A 25,113-nucleotide genomic window follows, 5' to 3' on the forward strand; every position below is an offset into this window, starting at 1 on the left:
ACTTAAAGCGTTATTGTTCACAAAATTATTACTAGCCCTGTGGAGGCTGATAACGGGGGTAACAAGTTTATGTTAGTTCCTTGTATTAGCATGTGCCTGCAATAATATTTTCAGTTTTTTTTCTTTTATTTTTGTTCGAATACACATCACATTAATAAAGAAATATAAAGTCATCGATAATCGTGAACTAATATTTTTACTTCCTTAAGCTTCTCTTTTTTTTCTATAATTTCAATACATTTTCTGAAAAAAATATCCTACTGATATCGATTTTATTTTGTCATAATGCACGACAAAGTAAAATCGTTGATCAATACACTGGTCAGCATCAATGATTCGAAGAAAAGATCAACGAAATCTGGTGTCAAAAAGTATATTCAACAAGAGAATAATGATCCATACATCAGATAAATGGGTATGCTTCAAAATCTCATTGTCTTGATCTGAGAAGGCTCGTCAAGAACTGAGTAACTTACGTCACCTCCGGACAATTAAAGGCGGAAAATAAATTAAGGTAAGACAAGAAGTCGGTTATTTGTTGTTGTGAATGTTTGCTTCACTACCTACTGTTCTTGGAAAAAACTGTGGAAAATACACAATGAAGCGTTGTATTGATTTATTTAAGTTAAAGAATAACCATACTAAACTTAGCATTAACAAGTAAAAAAACAAGTGAAGGGGGCGATCGATACAATTAGTCTTTCCTTTAAAATTTGAAGTTTGTGCATTTGCGATTTGTGCAAATTCAAATAACCAAAGACAAAATTAACAAATTAAAGAGACATTTTCAAAAACGAAAGATATCTTACATCATAAAAGGAGCCCCACTAAGACTTAGGTTTTCGCTAGGAAGTATGATCCCTTTTGGCGCCGAGAGACAATTCGGAAAGGGTTTCCTTTTGGATTATGTTGTAGAAGATCGCTTGAAAGACCACGAAAAGAATCAAGTCAATCCAAGCTTTTGCGTCGACATCAGACTTTCATTAATAAGATATGCGTAAGATATTATTAGACTTATTTACATGTTATTGTGTATAATGCAAATCAGGCCAGTTATCATCATATACAGATACAACATTAATTATTCTTCTACGAAGCTTATTTTAATGTATTCTTATAAATATTTACGACAATCAATCGGTATATATTCAATCAGATGCCGTATTCTGAGTTGAAATTCTATACTAAAAATATTGAACGAGCTTTCACTTGCTTTTCTTATAGATATAGAACATAAATCTTAAAAAAATATATTTTATTTTCCAATGTTAGTCATATATTCATAATATTAGTTTATTGTATTTTATGTTTCGCACTTGGCGGTGAAATTGGCGGTGTTTTCATTGTTATGTTCAGTTTTGAAGCCAGTGTAAATACAGGCACAAGGGTCATAACATCTTAGTTCCCAAGGTTGGTGGCCAATTATGAAATATTGGTCTCTAATAATTGTTAGCCATTTCTTTAATCACCAATGTCTGTGGACGTTTATGACTGCTAATAATTATCCGTTTGAACTTTTGCAAACCTTCTGCTAGCTGCTGCTAGTAGGATATTTACTGATATTAACAGAAAAAAGTGAAAAACATTCTTTACATATGACAAGTAAATATAAACGTTCCTTACGGACGACGCAAACTCTTTTAAAATAAGTATAAAATATCTGCAAAAAATTAAATTATCAATTAAAAGATATCTTAACGGTGTGTTAAAACAAAAAATATAAAAAGGAATATTACTAATTGCATAATTATATTTAAATTTAGAAAAAAAAATCCTTAAGTTGTTTTCTTGGATATAATTACATTCAAGTAATCGCAGGCAATTAATTATTGTTGGTGCAAAAGTGTTAATTCATTGAAAGTTTCTCTCGGTAGACTTAAAATTTGAATGGGGTTTAAATGCTTAAGCATTGCTAAGAGGTTACTTGAATAAAGTGATATTTTATCGATTTGTAATAAAGTAATTTATGTTAATGTTAGTTTATTTCATTACTTCTACATACAACCTAACTAAATATTTATATAATTTGGCTATCTTCCGATCAGCAAAAGCCAAATAGCTTCATAAAATCTGATTCAAATTTTCCATCAGACTATCTGTGAGGAAGATTTTTATTTCGAAAATTTGAATTTTACGTCATCAAGGTCAAGTATATTATGGTATGCGGAAATCAAATTTCGTCACGAATTTTAGCACACATCTTTACTTTTATACTATAAGACTTCCATCCAAAGGCCCCTTTTAATAATTTTGAAAATTTGGACCGATAACTAATGTTTAAATATTGACAAATATCCAGTATTTAATTGTTTTTTATAAAACAAAGAAAAAAAAAGATTTTAATTGATACTTTTTTTTAAATACATTTTTGAAGTTGTATTTTTGACAAATTTTGAAAAAGCTAAAAACGTGATAACTCAATTATGGTTCACATTTGGATTGTGCATATAAGGGTTAAAATTATTGCAAATAGTTATGTTGTTTATCCCTATCACCTTCCAACGGATATACGTCGAATTACCAATAACCCTTGTATAGGATAAGATAAGTATTAGGATGTAGTAAGTCTATATAGTATTGTTTATGTACTGGTCGGAATGGACCAAATGGTGGTGAATGTTTGAAATAAGGCATTTTTTATGATCACCAATTACCTAAGGAAATTACTTAATGGTTGTATTGCTTAATATTAGTATTCACAACGGATGTTTGGCGGGAGAATAACTGCTAATATTTGTTATCAATTATCATCTATAAATAACATAAGTATTTAATTTTAAATACATAATGGTTCACATTCGTAAATGGTATACACGTGCTCGATATTTGTTATCTAGAAACCCCAAATTATATGTGAAAGACTGTCATTGCTACATGAATGAAGAAGAAGAGCTTTTTGCCCAGAGGATCAGAATTGCGTTTCAACGATGTAATGTTAGATACTTTATTTATACAGTTACAATTTTTAATTAATATTTGTAGGTATACATTTAAGGACTTAATGATAATAATTCTTATGTTAATGAAGAAAATAGTTAAAACCAAGAATATAAATTTATAATTTGTTGAGGAAATTTTAAGTGACTATTTTCAAGGCTAAAATCTCTCTCATCTCTTTTATAAAGCTTACCTTGCTTTGTTCATTAAAAAAAATGTAAAGGCGAAAGCATAAATATAGTTGCTTTCTCATAACTGTTATATATTCTGTTACAAAAAAAAAATACCTGCAAGTTCTGAGAATGAACGATTTTTATGGGACCTTTTTAATTCCTTTACATTCTAATGTTTTGTTAATAGGGTAATAATATTTACAATTAAATGATTCTTTATCATTACATATTGCATTATTTATATATTTAAATATTTTATACCCATACGAGTTATTATACCGATGAAAGTCTTTGTAAAATTTTATTTTTTTTTATATATATTTATATTTAAAATAACTTTTTACTAAGCAGGTTAATAAAAGACTGATAAAAATTACATTAAATTAACTTCCGATAATAATTCGATTGTTCATTGTTTGTGTTCTCCTGATGTCAGCGGAATGTGAGCGTTGTGTTAAGTAGTTTATTGTTTTTTTTTAACAAACTTTTTAATAGTCTTAATCGAAAATAAGCAAAGATAAAAATCTTGAACGGAATTAAAATATCTAATCCTAATTTATATTATCTATATTAATGTTATAAAGTGAAAGTAATTCTGTCTGTCGCTCTTTCACAACCAAACCACGGAACCGAATTTGGTAAAATTTGGTAGGAAGCAAACTTGAATTCCAAGAAAGGACATACATATAGGCTACTTTATTGCCATGCCATTCGCCACATGACAACCAACACCCCAAAAAGGCGAGCGAAGCCGCGGGTAACTACTAGTCTATGATAATTTTACATGATTATAAATCTTATTACAAATTTAATTTGTCCAAGTAACGATACATACATTTTTAATAAGTAACGATACATATATTTTTTGCGTATTTTTTTTCTTTCGTCGATGAGGTTTCACAGGTTATAGAACAGTTCTAAACATCCTAAGGTGTTTACTCTCTACACATATTATAATTAACATCTTCGATGAAAAACTCGTTTCGGATAAAAAATAATCTTAACAGTGAACTAATTTACTAGTGCTGGTATTGCAGACTGATGAAATCGCCGTTGATGCATGTACAAACATCCATCACTTTTGGACATTCGAGAATCGAGTATTAAATGCTTACACTTTAGTTTCGAGTGTAATCGCGCAGGGATTGCGCGTGTGCAGCGTTGTGTTGTGCCACGTGATTTTAAATTTGGAACATTTTATTTATTTGACATAACTTTTTGGAAATTATTGATTTTTAATAATGGCCTGTCCTATGAGGTTAGTGATTTTTTTTAAATTGTTATTTTTTTGTCAGTGATGTAAATATTTATGCCAAAGTCTCTTATCAGAATATAAGTGAAAAGTTATTTTAATTTAAAACAAAAAACAAGATATAATGAAAATAAAAAATATATAAAAGCCATTTCGACCACAATTAAATTAAATCAGTTTTAAAATAACTTTGGATTATTATATCTGTGTTCTACATTTTTTTATTAATTATATTTATTACTAGCGGTATAAAATAATAAAAGTTTTTACATCAATTAATACAACCGACGGTTTCAGAATTAAATAAAAAAATACAAAATACAAATTGTAACCTATATAAAAAAAGGAAAACCCTAAGATAATATAATAAACCCAATATTACTGGAACCTTTTTTAACTTTACAAATAATGATACTCGCTATCATTTGTAACCATTATTGTCAGAAGTAGTACCCACAAAGGGTAGAATAGCATCTCACTATTTTTATAATTTTTCACAAGATTAAATAGTTTAAAAAAGTGACATCCTAATATTTGAGGTTCTAGCTAGATAAGTAATGTTTATTCTTAAAATAAAATATACTAATGGTGAAGAGCGATTACATTATTTATTGTGTTTAACTTTAAAACATAAAAAGCTGAAATGACCTAGTCTTCAGAAGTGTGAACCTCAGCCGATAAGTGCGGATTCAAACTCAAGCGAGCACCATTGAAGTGTCATATTGTATTCGCATTCCTGTAATACCTGCCCAGATAGACTCGCAGAAAATCCCGAAACCGAATTTTACGATGAAGTCCAAAAAAAATATTCGAGAGGAAACCTGCATGTGTTGTGTGACTTTCAGCCACAATTCACACATTAGAGCACTTGACTGCAAACCTGTCTCTTATGAGAATAGATAGCCTTCGACCAGCAGTTACAAATTTATAGGTTGTAAAAGAGAAAATAGTAAATACGAGTTTCTTACCGTTTCTTCTCCCAGGAGTCACGCTTTCCGAAGTCATAGTAGTATCTATTTAAAATCAACGATTCAAGAACGCTTCACTGTGAAGTTTACTTGAATAAAATTGATTTGATTTGAAATATATTATTTTTTCAAGACTATATCTAAAATACTTCCATAAAACGTACGTCTGAAATTAATATAAATAAAATCCATCCAAACGTATATAATGTCTTTATTCCAAAATTATAAAAAATCAATATTCTTCGAGGAAAAACATAACATACTTGTATCGTAATAAATGCATAAAATAAACATAATTAATTCAGAATCAAGTCCGAAATACTATATTAAAATACAGATATAAAACAAACACCATGTTGTAAGAAAGTTTCAACGATACCATTCAACGATTAATTTTTTATTTATTTTACATTAATTAGAAATGGTCGGGAGCTTGATTAATCTATGATACTCACTGAATTTGCCAAAAAATGGCGTTTCAAACGTAGGCAAAACTGTTATCGAAATTTTCAAAGTAAAATAAAAGTGAAAATAAGTACTTAGTAATTAAAGTGAAAATAACAGTGTTTTGTTATAAATAAAGATATATTGATCATAAATTCTTAACAGTGCACAATATTTAGAGTTATTAACAAATCGCATAAAATACGTAGATCTGAGATTTGTTTATTTTTTCTCTTTTTTCCATTGGAATATCTTACAGAAATTGTTTACAAAGGCTCCTTTGAACTATAACACTCTATAACATACCTTTCACATTTGCACGGATTATACGCCCTAATATTGTAGTGACAATCTTTTCTGTGTCACCAATTTAATAAGGCATCGAAAACAACATCTATTTGATATGAACACATGGTTTCCATAAAAAAATTGTAATGTATTACTCGAATAATTCTGGTCGAAAGCCTGTAGTTCACATCAATTTCTTTTCATTTTCTACCCTTAAGTTCAACTAAAGAATACTAATGGCAAAGATAAATAGTTAATTGTTCCAATCGTGTTTATTTGTAACATTATTCAATTATCATACACTTGTTACTTCAGATAGTATTCAAACCAGTTTACGTGAAGCGATCGAACGAGTTTCAATAGCGTTTTTGTTAAACGTTTCGGTTAAAGTTGATTTCGATAAGGATGTAACGAGTTTGCAGATGAACCGAAAATTAAATATGTATTTAAATTTTGTTGATAATTAAAAAAATATTCAAATTAAATATGAATAACAATGTATATATAAAGTTTTTTTTACGTCTTTAGTTATCTAATTAATAGATGTCTTCGAAATCGCTTTCGTCCATCACAGCAATTCTCGAGTGAATCTCCCTTTTCTATCTTACTAGGCAGGCTATGTCATAGAGCATAAGTGTTTGCACAAATATACTTATAATAATATAACGTACGCAAGTACACTCTTATAATCCGATTTATGAGCAAATAAGATGTCTTAAAAGGATTCAGACACAAGACCAACCGCAAAATAAATACACGTTATGGATTGTAAAGATTAAAAAGAATAAAAAAAGTCGTCGGTATTCAAGCGTCTACTCTCTTCATTAAATTTTAAATGAATACGAAACAATTTGTTCCTGTCAATTCAACATTATAGCCCCTTTAAATGTGCAAAAAAAGGAACCTCTCTATTATATTATTTTCTCATTTAAATTTTTATCCATACGGAAAGCGCTCAAATTTTAGTTACATAATAACATACACAATTACATTATTTTAATTATATGCTGTATATATTATATTATGATTTTAAAATTTTATTATTTAGACAGTAAAACGTAGGATTAATATCGGAATCCTAAAGATGATTATTTTTGAAGTAATGTATTTTAATGCTTACTTGTTTTTATATTCGTACCATGAATAATTTGTCTTGACACATGTTAATTAGATTTTAATCCGAAGAACAGATGGATTACTATAATAAATACGAGTTCTTAAACCAGTTGCGTACGACTGTCTTTTCTTTTATAAGGAATACAATTCATAATTTTTATTTGTCTATAAAAACTAAGACCAACACTTTTTTTTTGAGATGATAGTTAAGGTTGACAAGCCTATAAATATACTTAGTAACTTATTTTTTTTATGTTTGCCAATTTAAAATTGAAGACTTATACATAAAAAACTTAAATTTTAATACAATTCAATAGTAGCAGTTATAATTTAGTAAATTTTTTATCACAACATGAATAAGCGCTTTTAATTACTACGTCATAAATCAAGATCGTAACACTATTTTTAATAATTTAAGGAAAAATATGTGTATAATTAATTATCAGGCTAAGATTCTTGAATATTTTTTTCGTTTAAATTTGCGCATCGCTTATAATATTAATAATATCTGCTAATAAAAGTAAAGTATATACGAAAGACTAAGAGTACTCCGAAAACGAAATTGTGACGCACCATTACTTATTACAGTTACTTTACTTCAGCGATGCTTAGTGAGATACATTCTAGTATTTTATGAATATCGCTTAATTTTCAACAGCTGTCAATAATCATGTAATACCGATTACTTATGAAAGTTTTTAAAATTACATATTTATTTCTTGTGTATAACGGTGTACAGTCAGGATAAGAAAAGGTTCGTCACCTTAAGATCTATTTTCGTGTGCACAGTATGAGCGATAATCTGCTTTACCGATTGAGAATGACATATTGCGTCGCAATGATTTGATTTTTACATTCAAAAGGTACTAGAGCTTAAGATTTGATAAAGGAATGAATTCGAAAACTGACGAAGGCTTTCTTACTCTGACTGTACATAAAGTATATGAAGCTGTGAAAATTAAAAGTTATTACGATTATTATATTATATATTAATGTTATGATTTATTTTCTAGATCAATAATAGATGAAGCAGGGCAAGAAGGTAACCACCTCGGTAATGAGGCGGGAATGCTCTACGGGGAATATTTGATGCTCGATAAATTGCTCAGCGCTCAGAGAATGCTCAGCGCCGAATCATCGAAACCTGTGCATGATGAACATCTGTTTATTGTGACACATCAAGGTAAATTGCTCAAATTATTTGAAATTAGACTCTAAATCAAAGTGAAAATATCTATTCAATTATTTCATCTATACTAATATTATAAATGCCATCGTACTTATCTCTGTCTGTCCGTTGGTCTTTATCGACAAAATCACTAAACTAAATTTGATGAAATTTCGAGTGATGCAATCTAGAATCCGAAGAACATAGGAATTACTCATGCGTAACACCTGACGACCGATCCCTTGAATTCGTGCAAAGCTGCGGGCGACAATTAGTGCCTTTTATTTTTATAAGCATTTGTCAAATAAACCGATGTATAATGTGCCACATGTATACGAGTATAATCGAAACAGCCCAGTTTGCGGGTTCAAACCCAGGCAAGCACCACTAGATTTGCATGTGTTCATAATTCATCTCGACCTAAAGGAAAACAGCGTGAGACAACCTGATGAGTCTAATTTCAACGAAATTCTCTCACATGTGAATACACATACCCGCATTGAAACAGCGTCTTTCTAACCTTCTCCTCGAAAGGAGATGATGTCTATTCAATTCTATTCTATAGTCCATTCCAATGACAAAAGGAAACATTCAAAACATACCGTATTTTTCAATATCACAAGTGTTTTGTTGATAATTCAACTATAACTTTAACTACAAACAGTTCTTGATTAATATATCTTCATTTGTAATACAACAATATTTCACTAAACTACAAAGATCCACTTTAATTTTACTTCCAAAGTAACGAAAACAGTTTTGTCGACATTCAAGACGCCATTTCTCGATGACGAACATTAAAAATAGAGGCCTCAACTAGGCATGTTCGCTAAACGAATGTAGGCGAATGAATTTATACAGATAAAAAATATATAATTTCAGTTTTAAAATTCATTATAGATATTTTTTTTAAATATATTTATTTAATTGGTTGTAATATATAATATGAATTATTTATTACAAACGTAAAAATTTACCTAACGATAGATAAACAAGTTATTTTTATACAGTAAGGTTTTTACATATTAATAATATTTTTACCAAAAATGTTAAAATAATTATTTTACTTAAAAATAATCTCTTATCTCGAAATGTAGATCAGTTTTGTGCCTAGCAATTTTATAGTTTTGAAAATAATACAACGTTAAGAAAGACATTCGTCTCTCATCTTTCGTATCATGTTCACGGATGCATATTCGGAATTCTCTGAAGTTTTTTATTACGACCTGACTTTGTTTAAACGGAAAATTACTTTTAAAATCAAAATAAATATATCGTTCTTTAGCATTAATTACCCATTCATTCAATTATTTTCACCTCACTAGTCGAACGCAAATGACATATCAATTCAAGGTCAAAGTTGTTTATTTACCTTTTCTCCTCTTCCCATTGGAATAGACTATACATACGAATATATTTACTATCCATTCAGTAACCCATACTGGTATAGCGTGGTGAAACATTCAATTTTTCTACTTATAAGGGCAGCAGAGCGACCTCTTACTTTACTATGATTTAATAATAATATTGAACTGATGAAATAAAAAAATAGAGTATTTTTGTAGCATAAACTAAATGATTTTGTATTCTGTGTTTCAGCGTACGAGTTGTGGTTTAAGCAGATAATATTTGAAGTGGACTCCGTGAGATCGTTACTCGATGTAGAAGGATTAGACGAGAGCCACACCATGGAGATTTTGAAACGTCTAAACAGAATAGTGTTAATATTAAAGGTAACATAATTTAGCTCATTAATTTTGACGTCGATTCGTATTTTGTTGACAAATAGGGGATGACAGTTCGGATGTTTATTTTTTTACTTTCGTATAAAAACTGTTACCTATGTATATGAAATTTCATTAAATCAATTGGTAAACTCGTCGTTCTCATATGTACAGCCAGAGTAAAATCAAATTCATTCCTTTATCAAGTCTTAAACTCTTAGTACCTTTTGAATCTAAACATCAAATAATTGCGACGCAATATGTCATTCTCGATTAGTATACATGAAAATAGATCTTAAGATGACGAACCTTTTCTTACCCCGACTGTACAACTAACAACTACCGAACTATCGAACATGTTATGTACACATACCTACTTATCAGTAACAGAATATCTTATGTATTTATTAGATGTTTTCTTCATAACATAATTAACATTCAACTTCCGAATGACTGATAAACGAGTGTTTATTATCGTTCTTACCAGAGTACATTTTATTAAAGATTTTATATAAATCATTCTGTCCGACATTTAGACTATCAATTCAATTTCATTCACACATTCAATCAAATGTATTTGTTCTTCTACTGAGCAATAAGCTTGGACAGTTGAAGATTTAAAAAAAGAATAGTTTTAATATCCACGCATTTTTTATAAATAAAAGTCCCTTACTTAAATAAAGAATTAAAAAAAAATATATAAGTATATATTTATCCAAGAGGTAGATTTATCTTCACGGAATTCACGTCTGTATCCCAAAAACGAAATGTAAAATGATAAAAAAGTATTTTAACTATTATTATAAAGATAAACGAAGAAGTGTGTTTCTATATGTTATATTTTGTACGGGTTAACTACTCAACCGATCTTCGTGTCATTATGCATACGTACACACTGTCAGTAGTGCAATAATGGACAAAGGGTACCCAAAACCTGTCCCCACACACACAAAGCCACAGGCAGTAACAAGTTATGTGTAATGTATATTTGTACATGTAGATATAACGTATCTCAGCGAAATAGCAAATCGAATTTTGAAAGACCACAATATAACAGATGCATAGATCTGTGCCTAAAATACATACAATTATAATAAAAAAAAACTACATATTATACCTATATTGAGAAGCGTGAAAAATAATCATTAAATTCAAATACATATATTTTCTAAAATTGTATAGAAGCTTCTGATTATTCCGTCTAATCAAAATATTATCAGCATTAAAAATGCTGATAATATTTATAAAAAAAAATTGTCTTGTTAATAACAAAATTATTAATACAGTTATTATTAAAGTTAAAAATATCACCTATCACATAAAGTGATTGTACATTCGTATTTCACGCATTCCTTTATAAATTATTATATTGTTTACGTATTAAATTACGCATAGGCCTGATAATACAACGCTTGCCGTGACATCCGACCCGGCACTTAGAGTCGCATCACTTTTTATTGATAAACCAGTCGGAACTAGTGACGTGCTGATATTATCGATGATTATCGTGACGATGATGAAATTAATTATTGTTATTTTGTTATAAAGTATAGAAAACATATTAATATTTCAAGTTTCACTTGTTTGAAACTTGAACCAGTTACCAGAGCGACTAGTAAGAGGCATTCTAAAAATACGAATTCAAGTTCGATTATAGACTGACATTGGATTTGATTTCTAATTGCTATAAATACTTTTTACTTTCACTATAGATATAAACCATATATTTATATTCGTTTACAAGTAAATATATTGTATATCTTATACTTTTCGTCAATGCTTTCTTAGACCATTGATGTTTGTGATGAAAATTTAGTAGGTAAGTTGATCCGCGAAACCTTGGAAAAATTTCATGCCCAAATAATAAGAGTTTTTGCGTCATATGTTTTCGACATAAATGTTTTTCTACGCATTCGAAACTGAGTCGGGTAGCTAGTTTAAGATTTTCTGAATTTAACATATACATGAGCAATAGTAACGAGCTGAGATGGCCCAGTGGTTAGAACGCGAGCATCTTAACCGATGATTTCGGGTTAAAACCCACTCAAGCACCACTATATATATGTGTGCTTAATTTGTGTTTATAATTCATCTCGTGCTCGGCGGTGAAGGATAACATCGTGAAGAAACCTGCATGTGTCTAATTTCATTGAAATTCTGCCACATGTGCATTCCACCAACCCACATTGGAACATCGTGGTGGAATATGTTCCAAACCCTCTCCTTAATGGAGAGGAGGGCTTAACCAAGCAGTGGGAAATTTACAGGCTGTTACTTTACTTCATTTTTTTTTACTTTATAAGCAATACATGAGTTTAACGTTTTTATGAGTAATTTAAGTGATGTACATATATAGATAGCAACTAAACGTTCCTCAATGAATATTATTATCGACTGTCATTTTATTTGTGTAAAAATGTAGTATAATATAGGTCCCTAATTACACAAAGTTTTAGGGCGTCTAATCATTGTCAGGCAAACGTAGTGTAGGACGTCCTCGGGCACGGTGGTGTGACGACTTACGCAAGACGGCTGGCAGGAGCTGGATGCGAGTAGCCCAAGAACGATCTCAGTGGCGTGCAATTGGAGAGGCCTATGTCCAGCAGTGGACGGAAATGGGCCGATGGATTGGATTGGATTGGAATCATTGTCAACATTAAATATTACATTATATTGTTGCAGCTTTTAGTCGACCAAGTGATGATCTTAGAGACCATGACGCCATTAGACTTTATGGACTTCAGGAATTATTTACGACCGGCGTCTGGATTCCAAAGTCTTCAGTTTCGACTGCTGGAAAATAAAGTAAGTGGACTGAGTAACAATTATTTAACATTGTACGTTAAAGACGAGACACAATCATTGGCTTGGTCATATCTCATGTAATGGGATTCATTTAATCTATATTATATTATTAACAAAACAAAATTACTTTTATAACAAATTTATTGCAAGGATATAAAATAATAATCATTGACAACAAAATACTTCAATCAATTTCTGGTTTTCTAATAATATTACAAAAACAGTAAAACAATGATACGCCTGACCGTATTTCGAGCCACCTCCCGCCAAAAAGAGAAAGAATTTTAAAAGCCATCTGTCAGCTTGACGCATGACGTTCGGAAAGTCACACTAATTCTCCTTATAATGTATTAATATTATAAATGTGAAAGTAAGTCTGTCTGTCTGTCTGTCTGTCGCTGTTTCACGAACAAATCGCTGAACCGAATTTGATGAAATTTGGTATGAAGCAAATTTGAATTCCAAGAAAGGACATAGACTACTTTTTTACCTAACACATAACAAGAAACGTGCTAAACGCGAGCGAAGCCGCAAGCTAGATACACATATATAGATCCTTTTTTTTTTCCAAAATTTGTACTGTTGTTATCCTTACTTGCTATAACAGCGTCGTTGATAGTGAGTACCGAGGCCGATACAGCTAACTCGAACGTCTTAAAACTATCTGCTATGACAATGCTTGTGAAGTTATCGGAATAGAAGCGCTATGTGGTCATGTCACGATATGACAAAAGGCAGTGGTATACTGGTATTAAATTCTGGATGAAACAAGTCTCGACATAAAAACAAGTGGTTGAAGCACGTTAATGTGATTGATGCGCTTAGCACAAATGAATACTTTGCGAGCAGTATTATTAAAACGTACAAAACAATGACACTTAATAATTTAAAAAAAAAATCGGTGTTTTATTAACACAAATATGATACTTGTGTTATCAAAAACAACTTAAACAAATAATGTAGATGATACTGTACTTTTTATGTTTGTGAAATTATATTATCAATGTACATATTTCGTTTTCTCGCCTCTAATCTAACTTCATTTGTTTCAGTTGGGTCTAAAGCAAGCTCTGCGTGTTAAATACAATCAAAATTACCAAACTGTGTTCGGAGATGACCCGGAAGCCATAGAATCATTACATAAGTATGAAATATCTTCAACTGTCTCGTTGGTCTATTAGCTAGTTTATAAGTATGCAGGTGCTCTCGCTTCTAGTCCTAGGTTGGGCCAGTATAAGTTTGTAATAAGTAGAACAATAACTGCCTAAGTAGAACATTAATTAAATCGCACATAAAAAATATTTAGCAACGCTTTTCTTTGCCCCACCGCAAAAAAATTTAATTCTCGACCAGCACTCGTGTTCCCTTTTTCCTGTCAACGAGGCGTGAGGAGGTATATTCCGGGCTGGCACTTCATTTTTCCTAACTGAACTGGCCAGTTTCACTTTTGAACTTGACTACCATTTACCTACCATACCAGAGGTGGAGTAAAGTCATGTACCTACTTATAAAGTAATAGAAAACATTAAAATAATAAAAGTATTGTAAAACAGCGTATCACAGATTTTCGATAGGACATAATGTAATTAATAATTGGGGGTAGACCATCAAAGTAACATATTACACTTTTATTTTCTTTTATCAGGTCTGAAGAGGAGCCCGCGCTTCTTGCACTTATAGAACGATGGTTGGAACGGACGCCTGGTCTTAATACCTACGGGTTCAACTTCTGGGGCAAATTCCAGGCGGCTGTAGACAAGCTGATCAAAGGCGATATCGAAGAAGCAATGGTAGGTTTAAAAAAAATCTTTTTACCGATATTTCTCAAATAGGTCTAAAAAAATAATTATTGTGAGGATACAGTAGTCATTTATTTTAAATGTAAAATACTTTTACAAAACGCTCATTACATAGCATTGGAAAGAGTTTTTTTATACAACTATCATTTGATTTGACAAAATTATATCCAAAACCATGTTTTGCAAACAAAAAATGTAATTAGTGATTTCTTATAATTGACTAATTGCGAACAAATGATTTACAATCCGTTAAGGATTACGTTAGATACATCCATCAATATAAATAAATAGTATGATGTAAATGTATAAAAATATATATTTACATCATACTATTGATATAAAAATTTCAAATGACTGTTAAAGACAGGAAAGACACTGAACAGCGCCTCATTAAAAATACAATATTTAAATGATCGTCGATTTTAATTCTAGCGGATTATTTTGAAAAAACAGTTGTTTCTATAGCAGATGCTTTGCTAATACGTAATAATATTTTTTAAATATTAATCCATTAAATGATTGCATTTAAGCGTGAACCCAACGAAGTGGTGCGTCGCCATCGTCTGCAGGACGCTGAAAACAGGCGGGAAATATACCGATCCATCTTCGACCCGGCTGTTCACGACGCGCTGCGCTCAAGGGGAGAAAGAAGGTAAGATACCTCAGATATATATGCGGTACAAAAATACCAAGCAATAATTATTTAGTATATAGCGTGTCCCAAAAATCGGCGAAATGGGCGATAGGGCAATTGATGGAAGTTATCAGACAAATAAGAAAAAAAATATATTTATAAATACTTTAGAAAAATTTAACTTTTTTTAAAAAAAGTACAGAAATTGAGATTCAATTCAGTCTTTCAAGCTTTGTGAGCACAAATCATGATCATGTTTTGATTTTTTTATAATAATATATCTAATCAATAATCTTTTTATAATCTAAATCTAAAATCAATACAAAAATGCCTCAGTTTTCGAAAAACTACATTTTAATGCGCATTATTACATATATTACCAGTGGCGTAAATAGGGCGGTGACACCGGTGCCCAGGCACAGGACGTAGACTCTCGGGGGCGCAAGAACAGACTGACTGGGCAGGACTATTTTTTATTCGTTTTGCTCTTGTTAAGATTCCGCTGAGCCCCCAGTACTCGATTCCAATACAAACGTACTTACGTGCTAGTATCATTAAAAACATTTTTTTGGCACCGCATGAGCGTATTTGTGTTTGGTGTTTATAATGGGCAACACATTTTCAGTAGTGAACCTGCGTTTAAGTTTTAGTGAGTGAGACAGTAAAATTGGCAAAGGGTCTGCTTAAATAGGGCGCAGTTATAAAGCTCGCACAGGGCGCAGAAAAGGCTATTTACGGCACTGTATATTAGATTTAAAATATTACTAAAATTGATTTGCTCTACTAACGATTATATAATTAAAAAACGATATACGAGTATTATAACTATGTTGCATGAAACCATTGATATAATCGATCGTGTTTACGCATTATCTTTAGTTATCGAAATTTTACCAATTTCACCAGAATTATTGATTAATTTACCCAGAATACGTATTAACAATACAAAAGCTGAATTGAACTATTTAATATTGTGACAATTATTGAATACGTACATTACAGTGTTGTGAATACACATTATTAGTATAATTCTTGCCTGCCTACCGAACGAAAGGGAAGCCAAACAGACTGGCGCCGTAACGCATTACGTAACCAAGCGGTTTAGCCTCCCATAAGAAGTTATCACTACAATATTATAACATGCGTTTGACGCTTGACCATCGAGACAGGTAAATTTTTTATTAGGTTATAGATCTCAAGCTACTTTCATTATTTCGTCAATTCTACTGCCTTGTGAATAAATCTTTTGGTGTCATTTTTATATGATTCTAATTAAATTAAGGAATTGCTTTACCTACTTGCATTTTATTTCGAGCCAGCATCGCAAACGATCAACGATTCTACTAACAAATTGTCACTTCGAATCGAAACGTAATCACTCGTGTGTTTCGTAATCGTGTTACGATTAGATCGAAGTTGCATCAAAATAGATTCAGTATTATATGTAATCATTATAAATTTAGTAGTAGAATTACCCCCATTACGATTCATCTGAGGTATATATTTGTTAGAAATAATCAAATAGAAGAATGGCACCCAAGAATACCAGCTGTAATTGTGTTTATAATTTAACATATCCAGGCTTTCCCACCGCGCACTACAAGGCGCTATCATGATTACGTTCTACCGCGATGAGCCACGCTTCTCTCAGCCGCATCAACTGCTGACTCTGCTGATGGACATTGACAGCCTGATAACGAAATGGCGTTGTAAGTGTTTTATTATCAATATTACCAAAATGATTCACACATAAACAAATAATCTGATCCCAGGTCTCGTCTGTAACATTTCCACATAATTCCAGGCAGCAAGCAGCTTTTAATTTTTGCTCATTGCCAAGTCGCTATAATTATTATTTAAAGAAAACTATTGATACAATTACTAAATGTTGATTTATAACTACAAAATAATTTGAATAGGACTTGGCTTCTATGAGATCTCAAAACTTTTTACGATGGAAAGACTGAATCGAGAGACTTGGCGTTTTTTTACATTTAATGTTTTTGGTGGGATTATCTCTTACATACACGATTAGTATGAAGATATCCAGCATACAGCCTATACATTTTGATAGATTGTCAAATTATATTGATACGAAGCATAGATATCAAGATGATCCCATAGACAATTTTACTTTTTAACTAATTTGACATGTTCCTAACAAGAACTAATATTTTATCGATAACCGATAAATCGATATTAAAGTAATTAAAAATGAACGCAAAAGATATAGCCTTACAAATTGTATGGTCACATAAAATTTATGGTTATATGTTTAATGCATAAATGCCAAAGAATATTTTCGTTGGAACAAAAAACCAGCAAAATTTTACCGTTTACTATATTCAGCTCAGAATATTTTCTTTTACGTACCAGTAGTTTTTAGTTCAACTACAATAAGCAAATGCAATGTTTCTTTGTCTTTTTTTTCATGAAACAGTTTATTTTTAATTAATTCTATTCGTGATACAGATAATCACGTGATAATGGTTCAACGCATGATCGGCTCCCAGCAGCTCGGAACAGGCGGTTCCTCTGGATACCAGTATCTACGATCCACGCTTAGGTAAGAAATAAATTATCTGAGTATATCAAAGAGTATATTTCAAAATCGAATATTTTTTAGTTCTCTGTACCTATCTATTTGCTTATACGTTTAGCAAAGTATTACAATTCATGTTTAAGGGGATTTATGCAAGCCTCGTTGGCTAAGATTATACACTCATCAGATACCTTTTTTTATCGATCAATAGGCTATTTGACTGGTTTTTAAAATCCATTTTATATAATTTAGTAGTTAAGGAACCCAGTTAAAGTTGCTTTTTTTATTTCTAGTACATATTTGCCGAAAAATATCATATTAAAAATTCCATATTTAAATAGCGCGCGAAAACGCTAGTTTAACAATATGGCGCTGCAATGGCGTCGGTGATGTCACTTGCCTGTATTTTAACATTTGGTATATATTGTAGAAAAGCAAGGTTTACAAGAAAGTGACTTCAATATAAGCCCGACTAATCAGGAGCGTTTTGTGTCACGTGACAAACGTTTAAAATAATACAATTTCATTTATGGATTTTTTAATTATTCAAGTATTATTTTCACCGTTAATAAATAACTGTTTTTAGACTCATATACTGATTACAATAATTGACACTATTATTCGCATTGTCAAATAGCCTATTCGCGTAAATACTGAAACTCTTACTGGTGTTTAACTGAGTTTAATTTCAATGTACAAACATTAAAGCTTAGTTGATTAAGTGTACGGTTATTACAGTATTTTAAAAATACTCTTATAGGGTATTCGGAATTATTATTATACTTGTCAGACATTAATTAAGTAGAAGAGTAGGTCAGAGTTAGTAAATATAGATGTAACTAATTATAACTTTTTTTTACCAGTGACCGGTACAAGGTGTTCTTGGACCTTTTTAACCTATCGACGTTCCTGCTACCTCGCTCCCTCATCCCCCCTCTTGATGACGGGATGAAGAAAGACCTTAACTTAACATGGGGTGAACAAATCAAGGAGAACGGCCAGAACGGAGATCACCAACAAAATGGATTAGACGATTCTTTATCAAAACTATCGATCAATTCTTCGTCATAATTTATTTAGCTATATTTGCATTTTAAGATTTGATTGCTGTTTAAATAATTGATAAATATTAAGAATTTGTGCAACAAAGAGAACATTCTTTAATAATTAATTTACAAATATTGCTCAAGATTAATAAAAACGTATTTTATAAGCTGTAATATTTTTACTCTGTGGAATATATTTGTGCTGATATATATGGAGATGTTATATAAGTTTAGAATGTACATTTTAAGCCATCGTCTTGCACTTTGGGTGCATTTAAAATGTAATTATTGCATGTGTAAATTAATTAATAAATTCTTCAAATGTAAACTATAAGTATACCAGTGGCTTTGGTTGATAATTAAATGATAATAAATTTGTTTGGATAATATGATGTTCTTTTTTTAAATAATTTACACACTTATACATGCTTTGTGTGTGTGAGTTGTCTGTATAGGGGATTTACTCATCATATATTCAACCACAGAGCAGCGGTACATAGTATTGCTGTGATCTGATTTTAAAGTACAGTCGGGGTAAGAAAAGGTTCTTCACCTTAAAATCTATTTTCGTGTGCTCAGTATGAGTGATAATCTGCTTTAGCGATCGAGAATGACATATTGCGTCGCAATAATTTGATGTTTAGATTTAAAAGGTACTAAGAGCTTAAGACTTGATAAAGGAATGAGTTTTAAAACTGACGAAGGTTTTCTTACTCTGACTGTACTTAACATCTTATTTCCCGATGTCGGAGACTGTTAATATTTTTTAAAGGCTGTGGTAACCATACCATCAGGTGGCCTATTTGCTCCTGCCTGTATTAGAAAACAATGCAAGACACGTATTGGTTCAAAAACCCTGTATCCGAATTAGCTATGGTCAGTCAGGATTAACTAACATTAATTAGTATAATATATGTCAAATGAGCATGATGATACCATCACTTGCGAACATATGCCACATTTAAAGAGCGTTCAAGATGACCTTCAGACCTTCCATAAATGAATAAATAATAAATAAATATGAGACAACATCACATACAATAAACTGACCAATGAAAGCACGAAAAGTAAAAATAAGTTTTAAAATTTAATAAAAAATATATTATTTACGCTGACATAATTAAATCAAATCCAACTTTAATTTGCAAAGGATCATTCAGTATTTTCATCAAATTTTAGGCTGAATCAGTTTAGAACTACTTGCGGCCCATCCACTGAAACGGATCCAAAATGATAATTTACTTTATGCCTGTAAACTTCTCCTGGTGTCAGTATTGCACTTGGGAAGCCAGCATGATGAACCGCGTCAGGATATACTTGGGTCTCGAGACAGAAGGCTCCATGGCGTCTGTATCCAACGCCCCCTTTCCCTACCAGAGCCGCTTCGTTTGGTGATGGCAAGAAATCGCTGGTGTACAACTGGACTCCAGGCTGGTTGCTGTAAACTTCCAGGTATCTCCCAGAGGCTGGATGGGTGACTCTTGAGACGAAGTTGATATCCTATTAAGGTGAATGAATGTCTTTAAATGTTAATTTTTTTATAATTATATTTCGAATACATCATCGTAAGGTTTGTTGCTAGACAAAACTTGTTTGTAAAATATTTTTTCTCCAATATTAAAATTAAAACTTTTTCTTAAACAAACAGAAAACGTAAAATACACAATTAAAATATTTTTTTAATGTAGGTATAATTTAAATTTGGAACATATAGCGCTCCCAGAAGGTACCATTAACGACAATTACGAACTATTACACTGTTTTGGACATTTTGTTGATAGCGTGTTTTTATATATTGCATATAGATCAAGTGAACTCACAATTCTGTAAAATTAGAAACTGGCGCACGCTGCGTATGTTCGTCTATGTGTTTGAGAATTTTAACACTTAACTAGATATTTATAACACATTTTAGAATTCGAAATTGGTTACAAATTACCTGTTTGCCAGTTGAAGTAACACAAAAGTTGTCGTCATATAGGCCAGTCGCTCTCCTCATGGCGTCACCCAGTCGTGTTGGCACACGGAGATCGTAAGGTGTACCTCCCACTTTAATAAAACGGCCGGTTGGAATCGACTCGGATGTGGTTTCAGTAATTCTGTAAGAACAATCTTGATTAACACATATATATCTTTTGTATATCAGATCTCAGCTTTGTTTTATTTTAAGGACAAATCGACGGGTCTCAAGAACAAAATCGTAGCTGCAAAATTCCTACTTTACAGTGTGATGGCTTAAAGTTTTGTGATGTTTTTCATATACGTTATTTCATATACGGTATTGTTCTACTGGTTATCTCAAAAAGTAAACACTTAATTTAAAAGAAAAACACACTACCGTGTAGTTAATGTTATACAGGTTAATAATTAACAATAAAGTCGATTTTCTCTTATTTTTCCATAAGATTTTGTTCTTGGGATCCGTCGAAATGAGACTAAAGTCTTTATCGAAGTGTAATTTTAAGTTCTTATACTTGTTTGCTATATACTTAAACGTCTATAAAATCAGTTAAGGGATCTATTCTACAATACTCATAACGACTGTAATACGTTTCCGATCCAATTTCAACTATTCCTCACAAATATAAAACTAAGTTATTTTTTTTATGAAATTAATAATCAAGCAAGCTTGGAACCCAAGAACAGACTGAGTACTTATGTTTGATAATTTCTTGAAGAATTATCGCCAGACCATACCAAGGCGAAGCCGATCGCTTGACTATGCTAATTAATTAAAGTTTATTACATATTTTAAAATTGATAATTCTTTTGCATTGTTTCCTTCTTTACCATAAAATATCTTGATTAGAACTCTATGTATCTTATGGCGTTGCGTAAGAGCGACAAACCGCATCAGACACTCGGTCTGACTTAGTAACTTTATTATAGCGAGTCTCTTAATATAATTTAAGAACTGACCTATCAGCGTTTATGTTGATAACGTGGTTGTAAACCTCGGCTGAACCAGCATTGTGACCGGCCAGGTTAAAATACGAGTGGTTGGTTAAGTTGACCACGGTCTTCTTGGTGGTGGTTGCCATAAATTCCACGTACAGTACATCGTCGTCATTGACTTCGTAAATAACATTGGTAAGTAAATCACCAGGGTATCCTTCTTCGCCATCTTTGGACAAGTAGCTGAAAACAACTTTGTTACCGTTAACGGTTGACTTCCAGTTGACCTGGAAACAGAAGAATATCGTTGTAAATATAATTATTCTTTCAAAAAGAAGGTAAGTATACAAAGTAGGTGAGTAAGTAATTATTCCACTTTACAGCAGAAGTCTCCTTTTGAATAAGTTTGATGCTAATTAAACTACTGTTCCTGTGGTCTTTGGTGTAGGAGTGGAACACACATAAATATGTTATGTGGAAGATTTAGTAGCGGTATAGTTCATCAGCTTTTCTCGATGTTGCTTCCCTAATTGTTGAGCACGTAATAAATAATAAATACAAATTAAGCACATGTATAAAAACTCGTTGTATTTACCCAGATTTTGAGGTTCAATCTATGTTTAACATTCAACTGTTCTGACTAGTGGGCTCGACTCTTGCGATTTTTTTCGGCTGATAGATAAAAATATGCTCATGTAAAGAACTGATTTTGTATTGTAACCTCCACTTGTGGCAAAAGCCAGATAGTTTTATGTTGAAATCAGAAATGCAGTTTGGTCACATTTGAGTTGTATAATTATCATTTTAATGAGGTCTTGTTTAATTTCTAATTACACTATCTTCTAATTAGTATAGTCTTTAACATAGCCAAAGACGATAAGATACAAACAAAGATAATTTTGAATTTAACTAATTATTAGGTTTACTATCAACCAACAACCATTAAAGCATATTTCAGCAGTGGGAAATTTATCGGCTGTTTTTGATGATGATGATTAGGTAGGTAGAGTTCTAAGAATGTAATATATAAGCAAGAAGAATATTCAGGTAGCCAATGACTTACCTTGTCAAACCCAATTAAACCTCCATGCAAGTGATCCTCACCAATGTTCTTCGCCAATGAATAAGTTTTTCCGTCAATTTCAAAAAATGCTCCACCAATCCTGTTCGCGCACCTCCCAACAGTTGCGCCCAAATATGGCGTATTTCGATTCACGTAACCATCGATGTCGTCAAAGCCCAACACCACATCACTATTTATGCCGTTTTTGTCTGGAACCTACGAGGAAACGTAAGATTTTTAAATGATACTCATAGTTTTATTAACATTCATCCAAATTACTTTAGTAAGTTTGACACTAAAAAATATCAAAATAATTTGTGATTAAGTATATATACATGATCATAAAGTAAATATAAATACATAATCTCTTTGTAACCACTGCTGGTTGTGCTGTTTTTGTAATCTTTCGTGATATATTTTAAAACTAGCGACCCCCCCCCCCCCGCTTCGCTCGGGTGCAAAATTGATACTAAAGAATTTGTTTACTTACGACATCACATTAGAAACTTCTAAAATTATGCATGTTTCATTCCTACATACATACAAAAACCTTCCTCTCGAATCACTCTATCTATTAAATAAACCGCACCAAAATCCATTGCGTAGTTTTAAAGATTTAAATATACAGGGATATAGGGACAGAGAAAGCGACTTTGTTTTATAATATGTAGTGATAGTGTTGAAGAGTTTGTTTAAACTCACTAAATGCAGAGACGCAAAATAAAAAAAAAGTCTGAGGCAGAAACTTCTCACACAATCAACATGCTAGATATCTCTGCTTTATTTTTTTCTTGTTTCTCCCTAATTACCTAAGTCATTACCATTTAACGGAATGTATTTTTAAAGATAGAAGTTCACATCTTTACATAAATGTATTTAAACAAATGACAATTTAGCCAAATCAATTTCCAAGTAAATTGTTTGTATCCTGTTATTACTGTCTCACGATTCTATGTCAAAACATACAATGTAGCTGCATAGTGTTCACTACATCATTTGTACCGCAAAACAGCAATAGATTTTTAAAGATTTTTGTGTTCAAATATATCTAATGTAAAGTAAACCTAGTGTACTTAATGTTTAAAGTGTATATGACATGTATATACATACCTTATATCATATTATACATAGGTACTATCAATATACATACATTTGGAGATGTTATTTTGTATGTACATAAAATATATACCAGGATATGTAGCGCGTTTCGGAAGTGTTAGTAAGTATATAATATATGATAGACGTCTGTCGACGGATTTGTTTGTGCATATTATAATTACCTCAATGGATTGGATAATAGCACCATAAGATATTACGGATACCGAGAAACCGCTGTCCGTAGTCCATATGAATTTCCGAACAGGCTCATTTCTAAACGTACCGAAATCTTCCTCGTGTAATTGCACCATTTTCTAATAACATTAAATAAACAATGAGATAAATTTAAATATTATGCGAACTCTATGCTCTTCGTTATAAAATTTTGCAAATAATCTATTATTTATAGAAAACAGCAAGTGTTTGTATGTTACCTGTCGTTAGCAATTTGATCTATTAGTTCATTTAAAAAAAAATAACAATTACATATATAGTTAAAACAGTAATATTTCGTATCAAAATTTACCTATCTTCAATAAAAAATCATAAAAACAAAGGCTATCTTATATTGTCATTCAAATAATTCGAGACCCGATTATCTAATAAAAATGCCGGTAACCGAACTTAAATTAACAGTCATTCGATTTTATTTTCTTATTCATTTATAAGATATTTCAAATTTATATAACAATGCTCTATAAATTTACTCCTTTGTCATAATACATAAATGTCTTAATTTATAAAAGAAAAGTAAGAGATTAAAAAAAAAACTCACTAAATACGCGCGCTCCTCACTTCAGTTTGAATATGACTATTTTGTGCTCAGAGTATATTTTATAGTGGTTACTTATCAGACAAGTGCCGAGCAATTCGTTACGGAGTTAAGTTAGTTACAAGTGTCACTGAAGTTCATACAGATGTCAAATAAAATCAAAAAGAACACCTACGCTCGTGGTTGCGGCTAATTATAAAACATGTCTTTTTTGTGGGAAAATTATTATCATTAATAAGTGCAGTAAAGAAATTAAATTATATGTAATTATGAATAAATAAGATATTGACCAGATATGTAAGAAATGATACGTTGTTGAATAATACAATGTTATGAATAGGTTAGTAATTAAATGTTAATCTTAAGTAAGATTAAAATAGGTATTTCAA

The 25,113-nt window shown here is 31.3% G+C and overlaps 2 protein-coding genes across 2 annotated transcripts; one reads left to right on the forward strand and one right to left on the reverse strand.

Moving 5' to 3' along the window:
* The first annotated feature begins 4,216 nt into the window (after positions 1–4,216).
* On the forward strand, positions 4,217–18,952 carry LOC124538008 (tryptophan 2,3-dioxygenase). The gene is made up of 10 exons (XM_047115011.1): positions 4,217–4,368; positions 8,192–8,361; positions 9,946–10,079; positions 12,753–12,875; positions 13,928–14,019; positions 14,521–14,665; positions 15,205–15,326; positions 16,890–17,017; positions 17,781–17,874; positions 18,714–18,952. The coding sequence occupies exons 1-10, from the start codon at positions 4,352–4,354 to the stop codon at positions 18,919–18,921; spliced, it is 1,233 nt and encodes a 410-aa protein (XP_046970967.1). The 5' UTR covers positions 4,217–4,351; the 3' UTR covers positions 18,922–18,952.
* A 1,045-nt stretch (positions 18,953–19,997) lies between these two features.
* Positions 19,998–24,851, reverse strand: LOC124537995 (galactose mutarotase-like). Its single transcript, XM_047114997.1, has 6 exons — positions 24,728–24,851; positions 24,135–24,266; positions 22,855–23,070; positions 21,816–22,078; positions 20,836–20,995; positions 19,998–20,396 (listed from the first exon to the last, which is right to left on the reverse strand). Exons 2-6 carry the CDS (start codon positions 24,261–24,263, stop codon positions 20,082–20,084), a joined length of 1,083 nt encoding a protein of 360 aa, XP_046970953.1. The 5' UTR covers positions 24,264–24,266; positions 24,728–24,851; the 3' UTR covers positions 19,998–20,081.
* Positions 24,852–25,113: the final 262 nt, after the last annotated feature.

This window comes from Vanessa cardui, chromosome 19 (genome assembly GCF_905220365.1).
Source record: "Vanessa cardui chromosome 19, ilVanCard2.1, whole genome shotgun sequence".
Classification (NCBI taxonomy): Eukaryota; Metazoa; Arthropoda; class Insecta; order Lepidoptera; family Nymphalidae; genus Vanessa; species Vanessa cardui.

Excerpts from the sequence above, each read along its gene's own strand:
- LOC124538008 (XM_047115011.1), top strand. Across the intron at positions 12,876-13,927 it reads TTCGACTGCTGGAAAATAAA|TTGGGTCTAAAGCAAGCTCT; the intron begins GTAAGTGGACTG and ends CATTTGTTTCAG. Across the intron at positions 17,875-18,713 it reads TATCTACGATCCACGCTTAG|TGACCGGTACAAGGTGTTCT; the intron begins GTAAGAAATAAA and ends TTTTTTTACCAG.
- LOC124537995 (XM_047114997.1), bottom strand. The coding sequence starts at position 24,263 with ATGGTGCAATTACACGAGGAAGATTTCGGTACGTTTAGAAATGAGCCT. Across the intron at positions 23,071-24,134 it reads CTATTATCCAATCCATTGAG|GTTCCAGACAAAAACGGCAT; the intron begins GTAATTATAATA and ends GTTTCCTCGTAG. Across the intron at positions 20,996-21,815 it reads ATCAACATAAACGCTGATAG|AATTACTGAAACCACATCCG; the intron begins GTCAGTTCTTAA and ends TTGTTCTTACAG.